At 38.2% G+C, this 20,921-nt stretch overlaps 1 protein-coding gene across 1 annotated transcript; it reads right to left on the bottom strand.

Moving 5' to 3' along the window:
* Positions 1–7,123: 7,123 nt before the first annotated feature.
* LOC112170760 (probable beta-D-xylosidase 5) lies at positions 7,124–11,804 on the bottom strand. The gene is given in 8 exon segments (XM_024308065.1): positions 7,124–7,776; positions 8,011–8,775; positions 8,915–9,012; positions 9,106–9,275; positions 9,508–9,839; positions 9,842–9,961; positions 11,575–11,710; positions 11,712–11,804. Coding segments are annotated over 8 exon segments (2,367 nt in total).
* Between the last annotated feature and the right edge of the window lie 9,117 nt (positions 11,805–20,921).

Here is a 20,921-nt window from a genome sequence, read left to right as displayed (position 1 = left end):
AACAGAAACATAATTTTTTTTGGGTTTTAATTAAATATGTTATCTGTTCGTGGCCATTTAGTTACATCCTCTTTCTCTCTCTTCCATCCATCCTATTCAGTCTTCTCCTCCCCTCACTGCAATCGACGGGATCGCTGGCAATGGCAATCGCTGATCAACATCTTCCGATGTACCCCGCTCCACATCGCTACTTCAACTGACGATTTATTCATGTCCCAAGTTTCTGATCCAGATGACGCCGTGAAATAGAGGTCGATCTCTCTACTCGATCTATTGAAGCTTTTGTTGAATCTGTGCATATGGGGCGATCCCAAGAGACTCTAGTTTTTGTTTTTCTTTGTATCTACTTTGTTATGCTTTCTGATTATCTTAAATTTTAAATTTGGATTTGGATTTGATTTGCTTGCATAATCACTGGTGCAGAATGAAAAACCTTTTAATTAGCTGTTAGTGTTCTATACTCGTCTACTCTACTCATCTTCATCGCTCAGTCTCAGACTCTCTATACGACTGTAAGTTCACTTTGTAGAGCTTATTATTTTCAATTGTGTGCATCTTTCTTACTTTGTAACTTATAGGAAATATGATCGATGATGGTATTAGCTATGTATTGATTCATTACTGTGTTTTACAGCAAAGAGAAGCAGAAAAACGAACTCCTGATGTCGCTCTATTTGTTTTCCCTAACTTTCTTTTGTTTGCTCTGCAGTCGGTGTCTATTTGATTTGGAAACCTAATTTATTTTCGTTAGTGCTTTCATTTTGTTTCTGGTTTCAATGGCATTTTGCTCAAAAAATATTTTGTTATATATTTGCAGCTAACAACAGTAAGATAAGAAGTTTATAAGTTGATTTTCGCTAATGAACAAGTCAACAAGTTCGCATCGCCTAGTATGAATACTTACATCTCCGTATTTTTTATAAATTCTTTCCCTCCTTACTTTTTGCTAGCTGTTGGAGGAGGCTGAGGAGGGAATGGATCATTCTACTCTAATGTCCAAGCCTGAGATTCTTGTGCAGGTTATAATTTCCACAACTCAATTTATAAATTTTTTACAAGCAATGATAGGTTGGATATTCTGTTAAATGCTTTGGAGGGTTGAGAGCTAAATGCACTTTCTTCCTTTGGCATATGTGTATAAGTTCAGAAAAGTGTCAATAACTAATGTTGGAGGCAGTTATGAATCTGCAAGTCACCGGAACAGCGAACTTTTGAAATTTCTTGATACATTTGAACTGATTACTAGAGTTTGTATAGGATAACAGAGGAGACTCCTACTGCAATACATTTTGATATAATCAATATCTATCATGTTATAATTTTATCTCTAGCATAACTAATGTTATATATATATATATGTATGTATGTATATAAAGCTTTCATCCTCTATTGATGTCATTGTTGTATTTGGGCAAGACCAAATTTTATGGCAGACATATCCTATTAATTTGTGTTTCTTGGGTTTTTCTGTAGGATATTATTTGGGCAGAAGCACATCAGAAGAGTTTGTGTGACATTGGGCGTTTTCAGTAGAGCTGCAGGGAAAATTATTGTACTTAAATTTTTAATTTCCATTTGAGGATACTTTTACGCTTTTAAGTATAGGTATGGACTGCTAGTATTGGATTTGGTCAGCTGTACATACATTTTGGCAATGGTATAAAAACAAGTATATTTTTGCTTCAATACAAGAACTGTCGTAGAATGGGACCCACGAATAACAAACCAGAGTTGCAGATTTCTTCAAAACCAGATTCCAAAATTGGGTGGTAATCTGGCATTGAATGGTAACATTTAATAATATAAATAAAGCATAAGTCATTGTTCATTGTCAGAGAGTGCAGAGTCTAGCGCTTTTGGCAATGTACCCCGAATTGGCACGGACAGAGTTTGTGGTGGCTAATTGGTATAATTCCAAATGGAGTCTGTACAAATAGCGTCGGACACCATATTTGTAGCTAAAGACCAATAGCCACAGCCCTCTGTCCTCGACTCAATAGCCACAGATTAATGGTTGTGGCCATAGGCCTGTTTTCTAGTGGTGTAAAATTGTTCGATATAGTTTTATTTGAAATTTGAGCTACTAATGGTCCATATGAATTTGTAGCATCTAATGGCATGGCATGGCAAGTTGCAATACAGGTGGGTCGGAAGGTGATTGAAAAGGAAGAGTTGTCTTAGAGGCAATAATGATTGCTTTGGACGTGCTAATTAAGTTTTTGGCTTAGATGATTGACGATTAGTGGATGATCCTGTCATAACGAAAGAAATGGGATTTCTGATTGAACAAATTTTGAGACGAAACTGACTTCTAATTGACAAAAAAATTACTGAGTGTAAGCATTTCAGAGTTAAAAAACTTCTAACTGAAAATGATTATTTAGAGTGTGTTAATCACAGTCTAATCACGGAAACATAGAGACACAACCTACAAATCATTTTCAAGTTAGGTCGTCCATTGGTGTTAGGTTACAATGTATAAAGCCTACATGTAACTTGGAAAACTCGATACAGAATGTTGATATGGGATATTGCATAGAAATGGTATACAGTCCATTTTCTATATAAACCTGCTTGAACCCAAGTACTCAACTCCTAAAGGTTGATTAATTTTTATCATCCAACACAAATATCAAGCTCACACACTCTCCAGTATCATTTATAATTATACAGATATATAAATCTGTTGCAAGCTACCTTGCAACTACATGAACCATAGCCATTTCCCCACCACTTACAATCAGTTATAAACTAAAACAGGATACAAAAGCCTTACTACTTTGCAAACCATGTCACCTAGCTAGCTTGCAAGTTAAATAGCTAATAAGCTATTTTGCTACTATAAATTTTAGAAACTCGATCTACTCACTACTAGAAAAATGGCATAGCAAATGGCACCCTTTCTTATTTTCAGTATACTTTGCTCTAGAGGTACTGATGACTGTGGCAAAATAGAGAGTAAAACTGACAAAATATTTTGCTACCACAGACATCGGTATCTATTGATAAATTATAAAGTTAAATTGATGCAGTAAAATTAAATATTAAAATTAATATCTTATTTAGATATGGATAAAGGTAGGGAGAGGATCCTCTCCTGAGCTCATTATTGACCTGAGCTTCATGAGCTTTGAAGCAGATGACGACACATGGATTTATCAAATCTAATGGTCTATGATTCTTCTTTTCCTTCAATCACTTCATTCTTTCCTTCCTCTCTCTTCTGTTTTCCCTTTCCTTCCCTGCACGTTCTTCTTTTCCTTCCCTTTCTCTCTCCTATTCTTCTTCACTTCTTATCAGATTTCATCTGATCTTATGACAAAACCTCTCTCTATTTTAAATCTCTATTTTGCCACATCTAAGCTATCATCTCCCGCTCTAAACAGTTCTTTCTTCTTCCTCTTCACCCTCTTATTTCCCATCAATTTAAGGTCCAGCAATCTTTCATGTTTACTCTGGGACTAAGTTGGGTTGCGATTCAATTGATGGATAGAATTTGGGTTTAAGAGTCCAAGTGATGGTGGAGTACTACTCCGATTTGCAGGGCTACTACTTGGACGTCGAGTACTACCCGATTTCCTGGAAGACGAATTCAAAAAAGCCTTCCAGATGGGGAAAGCCACGTTAGATTTGATTTGCGACGAGCTCAATTAAGCTATAGCGAAAGAGGACACCACTCTCCGGAATGCAATTTCGGTCCGGCAGAGAGTCGCCATCTGTTTGTGGGGGTTAGCTACCGGTGACCCGCTTCGGCTCGTTTCAAAACGATCTGATTAGGGATATCGACTGGTCATAAACTAGTACTCGAAGTCTGCTCAGCTATTAGGACTGTGTTGATGCCCAAGTACTTGAATTGGCCGGAGAATGGTGTTTTGAGGAAGGTGACTTCAATTTGGGTTTGGGATTCAATTGGTGGTAATTGGAGTAGAGAAGGAAGGGAAAACAGAAGTGAGAGGAAGGAAAGAATGAAGTGACTGAAGGAAAAGAAGAATCATAGACTGTTAGATTTGATAAATCCACGTGTCGTCATCTGCTTCAAAGCTCAGGAAGCTCAGGTCAATAATGAGCTCAGGAGAGGATCCTCTCCCATAAAGGTATGGACAAATATTCACAAATATAGATACTTATAACCGTATCTAGCAATGGATACCAAAAACAATAGCCTTTCATTCTACACACACAAAACTGTATCTACCAAATGTCTTTTTTTTCTTTTTATTATTAATCAACCACCTTATAAACTTTTTTTTCATCAAAAACTTTTTATTTTCTTTCTGTTTTTTTCTCGACAATTTTTAATTATTCCATTCAATATACACATTTATCCTAAAAAATATGATTAATTTCAGTTTACCCCTCTGAGGTTTGGGGGTGTCATTATTTCACCCTCTCTACTTTCAATTTTGAATTTTTACCCCCTCAACTTTTCAATTTCAACCAGTCTTGTCCAATTTTTACTGTTCCGTTCAAATTGGACGTTAAGTTTGACTTTTGAGGGCTAAAATGGTCATTTCAACATAAAAAATTTAAAATAATTTAAAAATAATTTTTTTTTCTTTTTTTTTAGTTTTTTTTTTTTTTTTTTGTCTTCAACCTATACACCACAAATTATAATAGGTTTATAAAAACAAAAAAATATTCTAGGTGGTTGAAAGCCGCTAACTGGTCTACGATATTTGTAATATATCTCCGATAAAGTGAAGAATTTTAGGATATATCCCCAATAAAGTGAAGAAATATCTGTAAAAAATAATTTTACACTTTATCTGTAAATAAATATCTGTATATCCCCAATAAAGTGAAGAAATATCTGTGTAAAATCATTTTTGGTCTGCGATATTTGTGATATATATCCAATATTTATCTGTAAATAAATATCTGTAAAAAATGATTTTACACAGATATTTCTTCACTTTATTGGGGATATACAGATATTTACAGATAAAGTGTAAAATCATTTTTTACAGATATTTCTTCACTTTATTGGGGATATATCTTAAAATTCTTCAATTTATTGGATATATATCACAAATATCGTAGACCAAAAATGATTTTACACAGATATTTCTTCACTTTATTGGGGATATACAGATATTTATTTACAGATAAAGTGTAAAATTATTTTTTACAAATATTTCTTCACTTTATTTGGGATATATCCTAAATTCTTCACTTTATCGGAGATATGTCACAAATATCGTAGACCAGCGAGCGGCTTTCAACTACCTAGAGTATTTTTTTTGTTTTTATAAACCTATTATAACTTGTGGTGTATAGGTTGGTGACAAAAAAAAAAATGAAGAAACAGAACAAAAAAAAAAAAAACTAAAAAGCAGAAAAAAAAATAATAAACAGAATTTTATTTTTATTTTTTTTATGTTGAAATGACTATTTTAACCCTCAAAAGTCAAACTTAACGTCCAATTTGGACGGAACAGTAAAAATTGGACACGGCTGATTGAAATTGAAAAGTTTAGGGGGTAAAAATTCAAAATTGAAAGTAGAGGGGGTGAAAATTTCACCCCCAAATCTCAGGGGGGTAAACTGAAATTAATCCTAAAAAATAAATAAAGTTATTCAATATTATTTATTTCCCAAAAAAAAAAAAAAAAAATTTTGGTTATTCACTCCTTATCCCATTAACTTTTTAAGACTTCAATCCAAAACAAAAAACTATTTTAGACGTGAAGTCATCTTCTCCATTTTCCAGTACTGTATAAGAAAATTGAGATACTGATATAAAAACCGTATCTTTTTTTTTTTATTCTTTTTTTTTTTATTAAAGAGGATCAAAGGATTTCACTACTGATATAAAAACCGTATCTTTTGACTACTAGAACCTGCAATAGAGAATATCATTTTTCATTCCGTGGCTGCACCGTATCTAATGAGTTTTAGATACGGTTATCCATATCTTTTTTTTTTAGGGAAATGGAATCAGGTTCCAAATATATTACGACGTCACTGCGTCAAGCTAGAGGGTTTCATGAAACCACTCATAGTACAAGTACAAGCACAATACAGACTGCGCAAGGCAGCCAGAAACTCCTAACCAATCTGCCCAAAGCAGCTAAATTATTACTAGCCAACAAATCGAAAACCTAAAGGAACTGCAGAAAAGAAAAGCAAATAAATAAAACTCCCCTAACCCTACCCTATCCAAAGATGGAACCACTGTCTTGAGCATCTTGACGCCTAAGACCCAAATGGTGTACATCGCAACACAACAACACAGAGCACGGTAACATCCAGAAGACAAAATAGGGCTAGAAGATAAACTATCTACCTCCCCAAAAGCCCGATCCAACCCAAACTAGTGAAAGGAAAGAGGAGACCTGAGCCAAAGGCCCAGATCACTAGGCTGCACCACAACCCAGTATGGCAGAGGCCCGAGCCCACTACCAAAATCCAACTTCCTCACCCCAGCCGGACTAGACCGGCCTTCCCAGAAGGCAGCCCCGCCGTTCACCATTCCGGTGGCCTCCATCTCTCCTCCACCATCACTGGGTCCTCCTAGAGACCGGCCGGGACGCCTACTTCAAAAGCCAATCAACGGAGCCCGGGAACCACCAGCCCCCGCTCTCGAAGCCGCCCGAACTCGCACCCTCCCCTGTCACACCGCAATCGGAGCCTCAACAGACGGCGATCTGCCTCAGAACCTCCGATCACAAATCTCTGCCGCCGTCCTTCAAAAGCTAGACAACATATCTCCGACTTGGATCACACCACACAAGCCACCGCCTCCTCGCTAAGACAACCGCGATCGGAGCCTGGCACACCTGGATCGATCAACGTCGTGGATCACCACTGACCTCGCCGCGATCAATGCCTGCCACAGCCTGGATCGAAACCCACCAACACAATCTGAGAAGCCTCCAAACCAGGAAGCCCCCGCTGCACCCACGATCGCCGCAGAGAGCCTTCCCTGCGTCGTCGTCGTCCACGATCGTCGCCTTGCCTGAAGGAAGAGCGCCGCCGCCGCCAGTCGAAACCTAGGTTTCGAAAAAAAACCAAGGTCACTCGCTCCGGAAGGTACTAGTCACTCGCTGAGACCTGGAAGGTACTCGGTTATCCATATCTTTTAAATCAAAAGATACATAATAAAATATGTATCATGTAAGGCTTATTCTAGTAGTGACTTCAATTCATGTTTTGGAGCCAGCCTAACACTGAGGTAGTGCTTCACTTGTTTCTCACTAGGAGAGCCGACGAGAATGGTGTGCAGCCCGGTGACCAACTTCCTCTTCCCTTCATTATCCACAAGGTTCAGTCCCTTGCACACATCCACCCTCATTCTCAATGACTTTGTCTCTCTATTCTTCACCTCGACTCTTTCAAAACCCACAAGCTGCAACTTTGGTGCCCCAGTCAACCGTTCTGGTGGTTTCCAGAATGCAAGCACCACGTGGGAGCCATCTATTGGCCCTTTGTTCCTCACCCCAACAACTAGATCAAATGCTAAGCTCTGGCAGTTTATGCTTGATATGTCAATTTCTTGGGTAATGCTGGAAATGGGTTCCAATTGAATGTTATAATGTGGGTTGAAAGTAGCAGTGGAGTTTGATTGGATGAGGAGAGTGCAAGGTGCAGAGATTATGAACTTGGAAAAGGTTGAATAGCTGAGCCCGTGACCAAACTCATAGACGGTTTTTCCAGTGTAGAACCTATATGTTCTTCCAGGGTACCTTCTACTAGTGTTGGCCCGCATGTTCATGTCTGTCATGGGCACTTGGTCTACATACGCCTGTGGGTACCATGTAAAAGGACTCTTCCCAGCTACACATGGTAAAAAGAGAAAACAAATCACGTATTTATAACAATAGTTAAACTAAATAATAATCTCGAACTCAAAAATTTTATATATTGTTAGATTATCATTATTTTAACTACATAACATAACATGTCATATATTAGATTAACAGTTTGACAATATAACATGTCAAATCAACAATCTGACAACATAATATGTTAGATTGACACTATGATAACAAGTTATATTTAGAATGTTACCTGGATTATAGTCCCCAAATATGACTTGAGCTATGGCATCTCCTCCATCTTGACCTGGATACCCAACCCATAGCATCCATCCTACTTTGCTCAAATTTTTAGCAAACGAAATATCAATTGGACCAGCTGACATAATTACCAGGATGACTGTTCCATTTGTTGCATCAACAACTTGCTTCACAAGCTTTTCCTGAAAGCCTGGTAAAGTCAAGTTCTCTATGTCTAGCCCTTCTGCTTCAATGGACTGATCAAGCCCCACTACTAACACCACTGCATTAGCTGTGGCAGCAGCCTGAACCGCTCCCCGGATGAGGCTCTCATCAGCGCATTTTACATTGCTACACCCGGGCTCATATTTTGCTGTCGACACATACTTTTGTAACCCTTGTAGAGGGCTAGTGTAGCTACATGGTATTCCAGCATAGTTGCTTATCATGACCGTAGTGGCATTTGCATTAGGTCCAATAATGGCCAAATTCTTGGTTCTAGTTGGGGACAAAGGAAGAGCTCCATTGTTATCTAGCAAAACTATGCCCTGCTTAGCAGCGTCAAGTGCCAAAGCTTTATGTTCGTCACTGCAAACATCCGATACCCCAAGGTTTCCGAATTCCAGCAGTTTCGGATCACCATCAAAGAAGCCAAGCCTCATGAGGACTATGTAGTTGTATATCAAGGACAGATCAACAACTGATTCTTCCACTTTCTTCAACTTGACTGCATTCTCTGTGTACTTCCCTAGATAATCCCCACAATTCATGTTTAGACCTGCATAATCACATTGCAATATGCCATGTAACATAGCATTATGGGTACCAAATATTTCTCACAAAATGGTCAGAAACTGCTTTGGCTGCAATTGCAATATATTACTACTCTGACCATGTTATAATTTTACTCTAGCTACCTGCTTTCAAGGCCAGGGCTACTGCATCCTCACGTGTTTCAGAATAATGGATTGCATCGTAATAAACTTCCACAGAATCACAGTCAGAAACTATATATCTGCTCATAAATAGACAAGATCATAGTCACTTCATTTTTCGATTTGCCCCACTTAATTATATCTAATTATCAAAAAAGAAAGAGAAAAATTACCCATCTAGACCCCATTGGCCTCTGACTACCCCTTCCAGCAGGTCTGGGTCAGCACAGGTGGGAATCCCATTCACCCTATTATATGAACACATGACACTGCTAACATGGCCCTCCTGCTCACAACTTTTGAAAGGTGGCTGGTATGTATCCTCCATGTCCTGCTTTGTCACCTGCATTCACCTCGAATAGTTTGTTAATTATTTCCGACGAGACTTTTTGCATCTTAATTAAGAAAAGTGGATTCTGAATATGAACATCGAAATGCATCTTTACATTCGATAAAAGAATAAAGATGGTTTGATTGGTTTCTCAATATAAAGTGTTATTAATGTTTGATATTCACTCAAGAAAAAAAGATGGTTTATGAAGAAATATCGATAATGATGTTGATCCTATGCTTACCTGAGCATCAAAGTGAAATCTATCAACACCTTTCCAATTGTCAATATCATAAGCAGTGTAATGCTTGCAGCAGCTTGAGACCTTGAGCCTATCACCAGTGGCATTGCCCTCACCAACGTCTTGGAGACCCTTGACATAGTTCACTGCATAATTTGACACAACTAAGGGGTCCTCCCCCGGTGTCTCTTGCGTTCGACCCCATCTCGGGTCACGGACCACATTGACATTAGGACTCCAAAATGTCAACCCCGCTAGACCCAAATTGTACATGGCTCGAGCCTCGGTTGACACAACTTGCCCCATCCTCAACCATAGTGATTCATTAAAACTCTTGCGGATAGAATCACTGCTGGGAAACTAGTGGCACCAGGCACCGTGGCATTAAAGCGAGTGCCTGGGCCAACGTTCGAAACACCATGGAGTGCCTCGGACCACCACTCATATTTAGGCACGCCTAGTGATAGGAGCATAATTATGCGATATTAATAACGTTAACCTCTATACTTTCTTTGTTAGTTAGTGTATTTTCTCGTTATTTACGTTGTTTACTTGTTTTATAGATATTTTGAGCAAAGAAGGAGAAAAGAAGTAAAAGAGGGATTGAAAGGCAAAATCGGCAAATCTTACTGTGCAGATCAGTCAACTTCGACAGATCACTGAGACCAGCTCACAATGATCCAGAGGATGAACTTTATATTGATGGAAAGCTTCGGATGTCCAGTTTCCAGATCTTTTTACGGCTTGTCAATACCATTTTTCTAGAAGAAGTTATGGCCGATTTAGTACAAGAAAGTCAGGCTGCGCGTGAATCTGAGGGTGAAAGGGAATTTATGTTTTGAAGCCCAAATCACACCGAAAAGCCCGAGGACGAGTTTGTGCATCATATTCTGACTTAATGGGCGATGTGAATGGTTAGAATAAGTCATCAAGTTCAAGAGCCAATGGGAGAACTCCACCTAAGCACGTGAACCCTAATTCTTTTAGGTTTTGGGATTTCCTACACAACAGAAAGATGAAGGCAACCTCTAAGGATATAAAAGGAGATCAATCTGCAGCAGCTCTTGTCTTCTCTTCTCTTCTCTTCTCTCCTTTCTTCGCTCTTCCTCCCCTTCTTTGTTTTGTTTTCTTCTATGTTGAACTAACTCTTTAGTTAGGGGTTGTTGAAGCCCCAAATCATGATTGTAAACTTATTATGACTTTCAATTAGTTTTGTTTATCTATTGGATGAGAACCTAATTTCTATCTTCACATTGATGATTCCTTTGCATGTTTTCTTTGGTGCGCAACTTAGATTGCATGTTTAGGATTCTATTGCTAAGAATGATCATTGCCTGTGCCTTGTTTCGAGGGTTCCGTTGAGTGTTCTAGAGTAGTAAATCGTCTATAAGATGAGTGATTAGGTTCCTAGATTAATTGAGACGCGTCGTACTCATGTTGTCTTGTGATGTCTCGTTTTTCTATTGCGTAATGATTTCTTTGTGTTAAATCTAGAGTTGCGTCAAGCTAGGTTGCATTTTAGAAAATAGGTTAGGTGTAGAGCGTCTCTCACCTATCATACAAGTAAGGAAAAACAATAGGTTAATTCAGGCGTTGGGTTAACTTGAGCATCTTCATCCATAAATAAATAAAATTAGGTTGAACATGATTCGTTTACTTGATTGATTGGTGGTGGATGCAATTCCTCTAACTTGTTTTATCTTGATTTTCAAAACCCTGAATCAAGTCTTTTTATTTTCGGAGTCATTTAGTGTTTCGTTTTTATTTAATTAGTTCGTCAACCAAAACACCTTCAAAAATTATCAAACTTTGTCAGTAGTTAGTTTATCATGTCTAGAGTCTGTCTGTAAATTTTCGTGACATTTAGAATAGTTTAGAGTCGTCTGCCAGTCAGATCTTTATAACTGGACAGTTTAGGTTTATTTTGTTTTGAGTCTTTAGATTTGTGATTAGACCACAATCTCTTGCGGGAACGATCCCTACTTACCTATACTATTTTCGACATTCTTGTAGGGTTAAGTTATAGGCATTTTTGTGCATCTATTTAGGTGGATAGAAATAGCCTATCACCTAGCCGAGAAATGCCTGTGGAGGCATCCACTAGTTGTTGGACCTTTTCTTGAAGAGTGAGGCGCGAGACCAAGTCCTTGTCTCGGTCCTCGTAAGGCAGAGAAGTATTGCAGAAGGGAAATTGGCTAAGTCGTGGAAGCTTTAGTGTCACATGCAAATTGTTGAGCTACAATGGGGACTATTACGAGAAGTACTGACAGTGAAAGATGCAAGAGAACTTGGTTCTTCATGGCTTGTATAATTTCTGGTTGGAGAGTTTAAGCACAAGCATTTTTATTTATACTAGAAGCTAGCTAAAAGCCTAAATTAAGTTGCTTTGAGCTTTTTATCTGTTTTGCTATAACTGGGTGCATGGTTGCTTGTGAATTGAGAAAGCAGCTGTTACACCATCTCCCTGTTTTCGGCGGTACAAAATGATTTATAGGATGCTTAAACAAAACAAAAGCTTCTTTGGCTCTCTCAGTCGCTCTCTACTCGATCGTATCCATGGAGAGTACACAGTTCTCACAAATTCATATCTTGACCATGTGAATTATTGGTCCAGTCTACTTGGGGACAACAATTTTGGTCTATAATAGATTATATTCAAAATTAAGAAAATTAAATTAAATTTCACCCTCAAATTTTTCAAGATGTCTCATGCTTCCGGTGACCTTCCCCTTATGGCCTTATGTCGTAGGCCTTTGAACCAGATTACGAAACCCAATTGCCTCTCAAATCAGGGGCGGAACTAATATTGAATTTTTTTTTTTTTAGTCTTAAAAATAAGTCTGAGATTATATTCACTATAGAAGGTAGTAAAGACCAAACAATTAAAAGAAACAAATGTGTTCTTATGGCCATTATATTTGAAACAAACAAATAAGATGTCTTCTCATAGAAATTATTCTATGCACCGACGGTGTAAGTGACCCAACACTTATAAAATAATCTCAACCCTTGATATTTATTATCACTTTATTTTTAATAAACAAAAAGTGTATTTAATGCAATCTAACCATTCATTTATGTTGGTGCAAGTGCACGGCGGTGCTCTGAATAATCTCTCGTCTTCTCAACGTTAATTATAGTTTGGTGAAGAGAGAGAAAAAAAAAAAAAAAAGAATTGAGGAAATCTGATAAACTGCCCCTTAATTATTTGCCAAGCGACTTTTCATTTTTCCCGATGAAACCATCTTTGCATTATGTTACGTATCAATAGGGTCATACATACATATGACATTTCCCCTGGTAATTATGTGAAATTGTTTGTCACTCTGTTTTTCACCTAACAATCTGTAACAATCTGATAATTGTAAGAGAAAGAGAGAGGTGATGGGGATTGATGGAATAGAAAGAGTGCCTTGGAAGAAAAGCTAACAGTAAAGCCGTAAAAGAGCAGGAAGGCACAGCAATAGGCCACTTAAAACCATCTAGGTGTACTTTAATTAATTAATTAAGAGCTACCGATTCTAATAATTTTTGCGTCTAAGAACATCTCCAACCATTTAGTTAAAAATCAAAGTCATATGCCAAATTTGACTCTTCTAGTGTCATCACTATTCATTCAATTTTTTCATCTCCAACCATCTTTAGTCAAAAGTTAAATTCATTTAATAAATCATTTTAGAGAATTAATTAACTACAATATGAATTTATATATCATACATAATTATGTTATATAATACATCGTCATTAATTGATTAAAAAAAATTATTTATTTTTGGGAATCTATATATTCGTGCCACGTGTCAATGCTATTCGGATCCGATATCTTATCTCTATCTCAGTTGAGATTTTATTTACCACGTGATAAGATAAGATTTTCTATATCTCAACTTTATTACCGATTTTAGTGCCACGTGTCAGTCGTTGAAAGGCTGGTTAGATTACGTTTTTTATTTTTATCTGCCACATGTCGTATCCTATCTTCAGATATCCTTTTCCAACCCTCCATAAATACGGAGTCATTCACTCCATCATAGCTCAACAATTCACAAACACATCTCTTCTCATATCAGAAGCTTAGAAATTCTGAACTTCCTTTTCATTTTATATTTTTGGTTCCTTGTTGCAACGAATAGGTTCCGGAAATTGCTGATGCAAGAGGAAGAAGATGTCATTACAAGAAATCGTCAAAGAGCCCTGGTGATGCAGGCAGCTTCCTCTCATATCTTGAGGATCCAAGAGGAAGAATCACAGTAGGGTAGTTCACAGCCCGGGCGCCAGTACATTGCAAGAGATCGAGAAGCTATGGATCGACGACTGAAAGCTCTATACTTCACTTCGCCGTGCAGGTTCCAGGGCGATGTATTTGGCAGAAGGTACAGAATGCGACCTCATGTGTTTGACCAAATGATGCATGATGTCGCCAACCACGATCCGTACTTCGTACAAACTGATGATGCCTCCGGCAGAGTTGGTTTGTCTACCGAACAAAAGCTGACTTGTGCTATGAGGATGCTTGCTTACGGGCTTCCGGCCGACCTGTGTGATGAGTTTCTAGACGTAGCTGAATCTACAGCTTTGGAGATCTTGTCGCACTTTACTAGAGCAATCTGAAATGTGTACCAGAAGCATTACCTTCGTCGACCAACTCCAGCAGATTTGCAGCGGTTGCTCGATGTTGCCGACAAAAGGGGGTTCCCCGGAATGGTAGGAAGTCTCGACTGTATGCACTGGCAGTGGAAAAACTGCCCAACCTTATGGCAAGGGCACTTCACTGGTTATAACGGAAAACCCACAATCATTCTGGAGGCGGTCGCATCATACGATGCTTGGATTTGGCACGCCTATTTCGGACTTCCAAATTCCTTTAATGATATCAATGTACTTGAAATGTCTCCATTATTCAACGAAATATACACATGTGAGGCTCCTCGAGTTTCGTACCATGTAGGTGATAGAGAATATGACTAATGCTACTACCTAGTCGATGGGATCTACCCTAAATGGGGATCTTTTGTGAAAACAATTAGAAATCCAATTACGCTAGAGCAAGCTCATTTTACAAAGATGCATGAGTCATACAGAAAAGACGTGGAGAGGGCATTTGGAATTCTCCAAGCTCGTTTTGCAATAGTAAGAAGACCCGCCCGTGGATGGGATAGAGAGGATCTCCAATACATCATGATGACCTGCATTATTTTGCACAACATGATTGTCGATGATGAGCGTGAAGAAGATGAAGAGTCACCTATTGACCCCGATGATATCCCCACCAGACCAAGGAAAGCACAAATATATGAGAGATATGAGGATGATCATGAGGTTGAGCGCAACCGTCTTGAACTTGAGGAGTTCATGACCCGTTATGAGGGGGTTAGATGCCCAATTGTGCATAGAGTCCTTCAAGGAGATTTGGTTAATCACCTCTGGAACATGAAGCTGCAAGCAGAGCGGAACCGCAGATGAAGAGATTGTATTTTCACGCTTTCAATAATTGGAAATGTGGCCATTGTGTGGTTTGAGGAGTTTGTGTGTTTATGCTTTGTAATATTGTTGTGTGGTTTTATTTTATTCTTAGTGTGTTTATGCTTTTGTAATGCAGTGTGTTTTATTGTTATGAATAAAAGTGAGATAAAAACAAAAACTTGTTTTTATTTGTTAATTGTAAAATAAAGCAACAATTTTTTTTCATAATTGAAAAACAAAAGTGAAAAAGTACAACTAATAAAATATTTCTAATTTCTCCCCATCCATTCAGTCTCTTGAACTGGCACGTAGAGGTCCAAGTTAGAGTCATCTTCACTATGTGGTGTATTTTCTTCAGGAGAAAAGGAGGGTTGACGAAATGCACCAGCACTAGAGCTTTGTTCCTCCCTCTCAATAATCAGTGCTTGCTTCCTCTCCCAATAACTCCTTTTTTTGGGTGTGAAAATTGATTGATCCACTGTCATTGTGCGAGCATCATCCGCATGCTGCTCAGCTAATCTTGTCTCCTCCCTGAGTCACAGCCTGTATTTGAGATCGCGCTCTCCTTGGTCTGCAATCCTTTGCATTTGCAATAAGAGTTCACCTGTTTCGTCTTGCCTGGATTTTTTCTTAGCAGCCTTCTGAGCTTTTTGACCTGGGGGGGCGTGCATGCACATTTGAAGAGATTGGGGACTCACTCGCGGGAGTGCCGTCGTCCTCTAAGTTGATAGAGATAGGAAAACTTGAGCTACCGACATTCATGCCCAGAGAATTGCTGAACTTTTTTGTATCCTTTAATATTGGCCAACAATGCTCAAACGTAAACTCCTCTCCTTTAGCTAAGGTATGATATATTGACTTAGCTTGTAATTCCTATAAATAAGAAGATATTAATCATGTACTATATATATATTTATAAGAAAGTCAATAAACATAACATGCTAAAATAACGGTAAAATTAATTTTAAAAATAAGAATTAAACGTCAAGAATAGTGATGATTACCTCGTTGGTGGCATTATCACCACTTCCTCGAAAAAGTCCCGCTTTGTTAAGAGCTTGACGCCATCTTTAGCATGCCGATCTAATCTTTTTCCAACGACCGTCACACCCTCCTTCCAATCTAACCACACCTCCGGGAGGCTTGCAAGTCTCGTATACTTCATGTACACGCTCCCACAATATTTTTTTCTCTTGACTAGTACCCTTAGAACCGTCTTCACCAACGGTAACTACAGCTACGCACAAGGCTATATCTTCGGCTGCCTTCCAACACTCTTGCCTTGGGTTAGGCATCTTCTAAAAAAATTGAAAGCTAGCTAGATGAAGAACAATGGTGAAAAAGAATGAAGTTTGGAGGGTGGAGATGTTTTGGAGTGAAAAATTATGAAGAAGAGGGTTAGTATTTATAGAATTTGTTAAACTTACTGTTCCAACGAGCAAAAAACATTTTTCTGATTTTTTAGAAAATTTTCTTTTATTTTTTCAAATTTTTTTTGTTTTAAAACACATTTACTTTATTATTAACCGTTGATTTTAATCCATACAATTTTTTGAACCGTCAGATTAGATATTCAGTAAATATATATTTACTTTTTCATTTTTAGAACCAATTAATCTCGGCCTTTCATTTTAAATCGAATTTAACAAAAGCTGCATCTCGTCCGTTGGTTTGAGGACCGTTGGAAACCCCAACGGCTTCTGTCCCTGGAGGGGCCCAGTGTCGGCCAAAGAAACTGTGCGTATAAGGCGCGTTCCAGACTGAATGAACGTTGTTTTGTCCTTTTGCGCGTTTATGGGATTCAAACTCCTGTTGCGCGTTGCCTCTATCTTCCTCTCACCAGCCATGTGCAGCTTGGGCCCACCCTCTTCCATCCTCAGCCAAAATGGCTTTCGTTCCAACTTCCTTCATCAAAATGGCTCCACTTTTGACTAATAAGTCAAAATGGCTAAGCTTAGAGAATGGTTGGAGATGTGTTCCGGAAAAGCCAAAGCCATTTTGGCTTTTGACTGCTACCGTTGGAGATGCCCTAACATACCTATCCTCAATATTAACATAAAGGGACTGCTAGGCTCACACTCATACGGAGTGTGGATCAGCCACACGCAGCCACGTGTAGACTTCAGGTAATTTGTTGCCTCGTTGAAACACTGAATATTAAATACACAAATGCAAAACTGTTATTTTCCGCTTATACCCCTTCAAACTCTCTCTCTCGGTTCAGAAATCACAAAGCTAGGCTTGGCCCGAATTGGACATGTCTGGCCCTGCCTTCGTCCTCTTCCTCATCTAAACTCCCGCAGATTCGTCTGCGTCTCGCCTTACGACCCTGTTTGCCGCACAGGCTTCAATGGCCTCGAATCCCTCGGCGTGCCATGGTGTAAGTATATGCGGGTCGAATCTTATTTACATAAAGTTGTGTTCTTTAGTGATAGATTTGAGTATTGGCTATTGAATATCTTGATTTTAATTTGATAGCCCAGTAATTGGGGATGAATTTAAATCTTTAACTATTTGGGTTGCTAAGAATGGTTTGGTTTAGTTGACTTAATGCACGATCAAATTTCATTGCTGAGGATTTGCTTATGACCAAGTGGCACTGGCTATATAGTTGATGCTAAAGAAATCTGTGATTCAAACTGTAATGCTTTAATCCAGACTGTATTGCAGGTAATGACATGGGAAGACAACCCAAATGAAGGAGAGAGTCTTGCGTGGGGCAGTCGCACGGCCATGTGGTGGGGAAGACCAATCACTGTCCAGCAGGGGGGTGTTTTGGGTATTGCACTTAAGGGAGCAGGGGCAGTTTCGAAAAAGATGAAAAATTTCCTTTCTTCTGATTGGATGGCCCTAAAACCACGTGGTGGGGAAACCCCACTCAAGAATTTCTCATGGAAAAGTTTGTGTCAGAACTCAGAAGAGAATAATGGGGAGAGAAAATTTGAAGGGGTATAAACGGAAAATAACAATTTTGCATTTGTGTACTTAATATTCAGTGCAAATACGTAAACCGAGGCCTGAAGCTTACACGTGGCTGCGTGTGGCTAATCCACACTCAGTATGAGTGTGAGGCTAGCATTCCCCTAACATAAATTACTCTCATATTCATATGTAATACATCATAATTCAATCGCACAGAATTAATTTTGTCTAATTACATTAGTCTTTATTTTGTAGTTCATGAATTCAGCTCACAAACTGATTATGTAATATTAGTTGTTATATGAAAAATCTACTTGGTGTGTATGGTACTAGAATGTTGATGATTATATATTTATTTTATATCTAATTGAACAAAATTATAATTTAGTATAATCAAATTTATAGTTACGACATTAGTTTTTTTGACACTATTTACATAATTGAACCAAGTCACAACTTTAACAATAAAGTTATTTACAAACTTTTAATTAATAAAATTATAGGTGGAGTAGTTACCTCTAAAGATTACACAACAAATTACTCATTTTATTATAATAACAATAAATTTGTTATCATATAAATAAAAGTGTGTATGTGATATACATGTATATGTACCGAAAAATTTCCTTGATTAATTAAGGTCGAACAAATTTAATGATGCCTCTAAAATCTTTACATTTGAAAAACAAAGCTCTTTTTTTTGAACCAAATCATTCATTCATCTCAAGCCAAAATGGCAAGGATATACATACCTTCCCTTGCCAACTCTAGGGCAACTTTAGGACGTGGTATGCTAGCACCACCCATTAGACAATTAGTGCTCACTTATTCAGCGAGCCTATGAACTATGAACATACATAGTAAACAGGGACAAAAACAAAGGTCCCTAAAAAAATAGGGTATAACTTAGAAAGAAAAATCTGTCTAATTTGGAGTCCAAATAGACCCAATAGTAGCCTTAGGACCAACACTTAGCCCAAAAGACAAAGTGAAGGTCCAGGCCTATAAACCGCTGCCCTACAGGATATGCAGCAAAGGCCCAACAGTGAATCCCAGCCCATCATCTCTCCACAGCGCAGAGCCTTCGAGCCTCATGACGCCATCACCGCCCGATGCCAGCACAGCCCGACGTGAGAGCCTCCCGACTTCCTTATCGTCCGACACCATCGCCGCCTGACGCCATCGCTTCCGATCGTGCCCAACCCAGAAGCGAGGTACGATCTACTCCACAGTTCGACCACTCGAAACCCGGCACGGTTAGCACAACGCCGTCGTCTGGAGCGAAACCTAGCCGACGCCGTCAGGAGCAAAAACTAGCCGCCTCCTCGTCATGAACCTCCAGCCCCAATGACCACCATCAAAACCTAAGCAAAGACCCCATAGGGCTAGACCATGTGTTGCCCGTCCGGCAGCATCCCCACGACGTCAAGGAGACGCCAGAAAGCCACCGGACGAGGCTGGAGATGCCTTTGCCACCTTAAAGCTTTAGGGTTCTCAGAGAGAGTTAGGACCAATATTTTTTTTTCCTTGGTTTCTAATGTAGCATAGTTATCTCTGAGTTTTAGTCACTCACCTCTCTTACGTATGTTGCCATGACCACAATGATGAACGATTGAAGGGTGGCAATTTTTAACACGATTTCTGAGTCAATCGAACACGAAGCTTTACATCTGATTGTGAAAAAATAGATTCGTTCTCCTCAAAAAAAAAAAAAAATCTATGTTAGTTGAACTGGTGTTATCGAGGTAAAATGAAAGATTAGCAAGGTACATCTCAACTAGCACTTATGATGCTGCCAAATTAAGCAGGATGTATTCGACAGGCTAGGTTTGAACTCATCCATGAACTCCTATTACTCCTTGTATGCAACAGAACCTGATTTGCTTAATACTTACTTTTGTATAAAATTAGTCTTAGTGATATTTAAGATTATGTGCACATGATAACAAGGACATGAAATTTAACACTACCGTAGTACTATCTAATGAAAGCTCACGTTTTATTTATAAGTACAATTTCAAAAGGTACGACCGATGAAGAATTAAAGTACTAGCTAGCTAGGTTATCCTCTAAATTACCTAAGACAAACTTGACACTCTTTTTTGAAAAGCTATATACGTACTGGCTGGTTTGGAATTCTATTAAAACTATCTAAGCGTACACCAAAGGGTAAAATCCTCATATAGTACCCAAATTATCACGAAATACACTTTTTGGTACCTACAAATTTTTAGAGAGTCTAATGGTACTTGTACTATCTCTCCGTTAGCCCCTATAGTACTTCTGTCCAATATTCAGTTAAAAATGCCTACGTGGCGGCCATGTGACACTCATGTGAGTAAAATGATAAGGGTAAAATAATATTTTCATTCATATTTAGAATTACAGTATTTAATATATTGAATATCTATAATTAAAAAAAAAATTTGACACATTAAAAATAAAAATAATACTCAATCTGTTTTTCATTGTTCAACGAAATAGTACAAAGAAAAATAATATATATTTAAATTTCCTGTTATGCACATAGTTTACTATTTCGCAAGAAAAGCACAACATATTAGGGTAAAATTGATATTTGCCATAAAACTGAAAATAATTACCTGCTATCCATTTCTTTAATTTTATTTATTTGTTCAGTAATTCCAAAAAAAAAAAAAACCAAACCGTATGTGAAAACCTAAGAGTATAAGGTAAAAAAGAAAAAAAGAAAAGAAAAATAAACTATTTACTCTTCTTTGTCAATGACTCTCTTTCTAAATCCGTAAGCGTAACGGTTTTAACTACCTCCTCATGTCCCGCCTTCTATGGCGATTTTATAGATTTCTAAGATTACTGAGAATAATCTATGTCTAATAACGGTCACAAATTCGTCACCCACCTTCTTGTTAATTACATCCTCTGTGAAAAAGTCATCCCATTGTTAAAGACCATTTTCTAAGCAGAGTTTCCCATCTCTGCTTGGTTTTTTTTTTTTTTGGCTTACAAGGAGGTCTTAAAAAGACTCAAACATAGCAAGACAAAAAGAAAAG

This window comes from Rosa chinensis, chromosome 6 (assembly GCF_002994745.2).
Source record: "Rosa chinensis cultivar Old Blush chromosome 6, RchiOBHm-V2, whole genome shotgun sequence".
NCBI classification, from domain to species: Eukaryota; Viridiplantae; Streptophyta; class Magnoliopsida; order Rosales; family Rosaceae; genus Rosa; species Rosa chinensis.
This window is presented reverse-complemented; position numbering and strand designations above follow the sequence as displayed.